Source organism: Squalius cephalus (genome assembly GCF_949319135.1).
Source record: "Squalius cephalus genome assembly, chromosome: 24".
Taxonomy (NCBI): Eukaryota; Metazoa; Chordata; class Actinopteri; order Cypriniformes; family Leuciscidae; genus Squalius; species Squalius cephalus.
The window spans coordinates 5528227-5533623 of NC_137145.1; the positions used below are offsets into that span (position 1 = coordinate 5528227).

Sequence of the window (5397 nt, forward strand, 5' to 3'; positions counted from 1 at the left end):
ACAGAAATAAAAAATGAAACAAAAGGCACCATTTAGTATCTAATTATTTAAAGGGATAGTCACCCAAAAATGATTTACTCATCCTCAAGTTCTTCCAAACCTGTATGAATTTCTTTCTTCTGCTGAACACAAAAGAAGATATTTTGAAGAATGTCAGAAACAAACAATCTCCCCCGAACTATGGAATCAACTGTTTGGTTAACAATATTCTTCTAAATATCTTCTTTTGTGTTTATCAAAATAAAGAAATTCATACAGGTTTGGAACAACTTTGAGGGCGAGTAAATTATGATAGAATTTTCATTTTTGGGTGAACTATCCTTTTAAATATTTAAACAATTCCTATTTTATTGACATTTATACATTAAATATTATCATAAAACATAAAATAATAATATTACAGCAACAATTATATATAATATTTCATTAAATATACTCGTGTATAATCACTTAATTTGAATCAGTATTGCTTATATTATAACAATTTATGTTTGGTAACAACAGTACACTTCAGTATCTAAACTATTACTATTACCCTGTATGATATTACATCATGTCAGATATAGAAATACGTGTTAATTAGTTACCGATTCATTATAAACACAATCTAATAATCTAAATGTGTCCAATATTACCACACATTTAAATTTTCATGAATGCGCCGCCGTCTTGACCGCCATCATTAAGACCGCCCATGCCAGTCCCAGTCCGCCAATCAAACAGGCTCAAAGGCAAATCTGTTCCCAAACAACCAATCACAAGTATCGTCATCCTGACGCTCAGACAGCAGCAGCCAATCGGAAACGTTTCCTTGACAATCAACTAGCAACGCGCTGTGCTTGCCTTGGCGTCTGTGTTGGGGATTAGCAGGACTGTTGAAGCCGAACTCTAATCTTGTTGGACGGATTTGGGTTTCAATATCAGCGAATTTATTGCTAAACTGCAAAAATGAGTCTGTCTCTAAGGTAATTATGAGGTGTTTAGTCGCTAGCTGTTGGTTTAGAGACCAGCTACTGGTGTGTTGAGCATTGCTAGCCGGTGCATGCGAATCGCTGACACATTTTTATGTATTATTAATAGTAATAATAGTGATGAATAATAATAATAAAATGCCTATACGTATTAAACATGAGCAACAGCACACATGTTCTTCATTTTATTGCAATATGAATCACATATTCATACAGACAATCAAATCCTGATTACCTGCCTGTCAAGTCAGCAGTTTTGTACATTATTATATAATTTACATGTTCTATGAGACCTCAAAATACTGTCTAGTGAGTGAGGCAGGTAGCAAGTGTGTATTTGATTGAATGGTATCTAAAATAATGGAAGATCAGAGTAAATCACATGATTGATTTCCATATTTGTGCCCTTAGGACTGAACTAACTGCTGATAAGAGCAAAAAGAAGAAAAGGAGAGAACTTACAGAGGAGCAGAAGGATGAGATCAAGGAGGCGTTCGAGCTCTTTGACACAGACAAGGATAAAGAAATAGATTATCATGAGTTAAAGGTAAAGATCTCATTTCAAAAACGGCTATTCATTATATTCAGAATGGTCATCTATTTAAAAGTTAAAATCTTAATGTTGAGAAATACTAACTAGTCTTAACCAATTACCCTTGACAAATGGAGTGTTCTTTTTTTAATGTTAACAGTAATACAACACAATTTGCAAATAAAAAAGATATACCAATCAAAAAAGAATGTTATGTGAAATAACAAAAATAGTTCATATCAATATTTTGATTAACTCACACATATGTAAATTCTTATTTTTTTATGAAAAGTTTCTGATACAGTCACTAAATCCCACTTTTTATAGCAATTTTACAATTATTTATACATAACCATAAGACCAATTAAAGAGGATGATACATTTTGAATAACAGTTTCATTAATATATTAATTTGCGCACATAGCACAGGGCTGTAGTGGCCTTGGTATTCTGACTTGTTATAAGGTTGACTGTAAACTGTAAGATCTTATATTATTTTTGTTCAGCAAACACTTATACAAATACTCTTTGTATTAACCTGTGGTTAAAAAACAAAACTGCATGTATTTTGCAGAAGAACATTGTTTTGGTTGTGCTTTGACTGTGCGGATGAATATGGTTATGCTACTGCTCATAAAACATTCACTACTAGGCTTAAGAGATATAACCAGTTTAGATGGAAAGGGACCCAAGCCAACTAGCTGAAGACGTTACTGTAGCTTTACCCGTTAATAGACATGTAATTCCTTAAAAATAAATTCCCACACATCACTACAACAACCAAAATGAAATGTCCCTTCACAATACATACATATGGCGATATCTCTGTTCAATAAAGTACCTTACTCGCCTGTTGAGTAATACAAACTCAATCTCCACGTCACTTTTACAACATTTCAAATCCCTCAGTTCTCACTATCTCTGAAAAGCCAAGCCAGTGTTGATTCTTGTTTTATTACGAGCTCTGTCGCGCTCTGTTTTTTCCAGCAGACTCTCGTCTGTTCGGCATAAAAAAAAAAAAAAAAAAAACGGTGATTCACTGGAGGTTTGAGATTTAGTTGCTCCATGTCAAACTTTCTTCCTCAATGTGAAAACTAACTTATGCCACTCTCACGCCATACACGCGTCAATGTAGCTGGAAACACTTTTCTCTATTTACTGATATTTCGAGACACGCACGGATGGGACGAGTGACGTAAGGACGCAATTTCATGCGGAAAAACATCCCGCTCGATCTCAAATAGATTGTGATTGTGAATCAGGGTAAGACAAAAACACGTTTTGGAAGAAGGATTGATGGTGTATTTGACTCATTATGTAAATTTAGTTCATTTTGAACAAAAAATTACATAGTGCACCTTTAAACATCAACAATAGTAGCTCAAAAATTGCTGATATTTAAAACTTGTGTTCCAGGTAGCGATGAGAGCTCTGGGTTTTGAGGTGAAGAAAGTAGATGTGTTAAAGATCTTAAAAGACTATGACAGAGAAGGAACTGGGAAAATAACTTTCGAGGATTTCAAAGAAGTGGGTAAGTTGGCCTAGACTGCAAAATGATATTGCTGAAATCTGGAGCAGATAAATGTAACATTTATATATGTAACATAATCAATCTTCTGCTTGCTTTGTGTGAATACTTCACTAGCATTTATACTTCAAAGTAATGTCATTTTCTTAAAGTGACGGACATGATATTGGAGCGAGACCCAAAAGAAGAAATAATGAAGGCGTTTAAGCTGTTCGATGATGATGAAACCGGAAAGATAAGCCTGAGAAACCTGCGGCGAGTCGCTCGTGAACTGGGCGAAGACATGAGTGACGAAGACTTGCGAGCCATGATTGATGAATTTGACACCGATGGGGACGGAGAGAGTAAGTTGCTGGATTTTTATCTAGGGAGAGGGAAAAAGTGCTATTTTTATTGCCTCTGATGAATGGAAGTAATTACTGTGCTTTTCCCAGTGGGCCCAAAGTGCTTTTCTCAATTAAGACCCAGCAAATGAATGTGTTGCAGCCAACAAAAATGGGAACAGTGGAAGTGAAGGCTGCGTTGAAAGCTGTTTGTGTGTCCTTTGGCGTTGTGAAGAGTTATGATATGTAATTTAATCAGCAAAATATTAATTGTCCGTGCTGTTAATAAGTAGGTTAAAAGCAAAGTGAATTTAAGTGATCACATTTGTTCTTGTACTGTCTTTCAGTTAATCAAGAGGAGTTCATCTCCATCATGACCGGAGACTCGTGAGCAGCTGTGACTCAATGAAACCGTTTGGTGAAGATTTGCCTGCACATGTTCTGCAAAGATCCAATCCATCAGACAAACTGATCTTATGAACAGTAAACCACTTTTCAAATGTATGGAACGGTAGGTCCGATTGGTGCTAACATTTTGGACAGAAGCTTGAACTGAACTGGCCGTGAAGGACGAACAACATTTCGGGTCATGAATAGGTTGGTTTGATTTTTATAGGGATACTTTGTATTTTATCATTGCAGATGTGTCTTTAATATTAATAGTTTGTATTGTAGTTGTTCATTTTGCATTTGAAATAACATTCCAAAGTACTATTTATTGTAAATACACAGTAAAAACATCATTTTTCGCTCGTCTGTTTGACTAAAGGGCAGAATGGTCTTCACAGTCACATTGATAATCATATTATCCTATGATAGCATATTTATTTTGCAATCCTGTCTTTACATTGTTGATCCAATTTTAAACTGATTCCAGGCGATGCAGCTCAATTTTTCTGAAACTGCATAGGTTTGCTATTCTTTTCCACCTTTTTAAGGTAATTTGTTGCAAGATTATATTAAATATATATAATATTAAATATAAATAACATAATGTAATAATAGCATTAAATAGAAATAATTCCTCATAAAAGCCGAATTGTATAATGCTCATCCTGATCTTTTGTATAGTCATTTTAAAATTATGATTATGAATGTATTGAATCCATAATTTAATTATTGTGATGTATAATTGATTTTCTTTTTGTCCTTTGGTCCCTATTGTTTAGTTTAGTGGCGTGTTGATTTATAAGGTTTAAAAGGGGATTATTCAGTCTTGGCCAATAGAGGGAGACATTATTCATAGAAAAGCTGTTTTGCTGGGTTTTCAAAAAGAGAAATTTTTTTTTTTTCTTTTTTTTTTTTTTTTTCAAAAAGACCATAACTTTTAATGATATTCCATCAGAATCCATGCAAAGTCAAGGAAACCTATGAATACAACAAAATCGAATCTCAAATTGCATACTAGTTCACATCTGTGGCAGAATTTGTGTGTGAAGGAAACTTTTAGCTTCTCCGGTTCATTGGAAAAAGTTTGACATCTACAAAAGTTTTGTTCCTTGGCCAGATGTCTGCCTATGTGGGATCGATTCAGCTGTCAAAACGGCGTGACGGTGAGATGACAGGAAAGCTTTAAATGGCTGAATGTGTTGAGCATCACCTCTTACAACACTATCCAAAATTAAACATGTGACCGCAGCTCTACAGAGGCTGACAGCGATGACTCCATGCGTATCTGTGCCGCTGTGAGGATAATTTGGTCAGTGTGTCTCTGTCTGGAAGCGTGAGGTAAGGACAGTCCTACACAGAACATCAGCACGGAAACCGTTGTCATGGATACGGGCCAGCAGACCAAAGATGGATATAAGCCGTGTGTGTGTGTGTGTGTGTTTTTTTTTTTTTTTGTCTGCTACATCTAAACAACAAATCAGGCCAAAAAGAATTTAGCAAGATGATTTGATTAATGCCTGTCAAAATGGATCAAATAAGCAAGCCCCCCCCCCACATGACAGTATTATCTATATTAAAGAATACATTTTTACTTTTTATTTTTTTTTACATTTACAGAACATTTTAATGAGATTAAAATTAATAAAGTGAATC

General features: G+C 34.8%; 1 protein-coding gene across 1 annotated transcript; it reads left to right on the forward strand.

The window, feature by feature from the left end:
• The first annotated feature begins 804 nt into the window (after positions 1 to 804).
• On the forward strand, positions 805 to 4278 carry cetn3 (centrin 3). Its single transcript, XM_079861720.1, has 5 exons — positions 805 to 965; positions 1383 to 1518; positions 2920 to 3034; positions 3184 to 3375; positions 3702 to 4278. The coding sequence occupies exons 1-5, from the start codon at positions 949 to 951 to the stop codon at positions 3743 to 3745; spliced, it is 504 nt and encodes a 167-aa protein (XP_079717846.1). The 5' UTR covers positions 805 to 948; the 3' UTR covers positions 3746 to 4278.
• The last annotated feature ends 1119 nt before the right edge of the window (positions 4279 to 5397 follow it).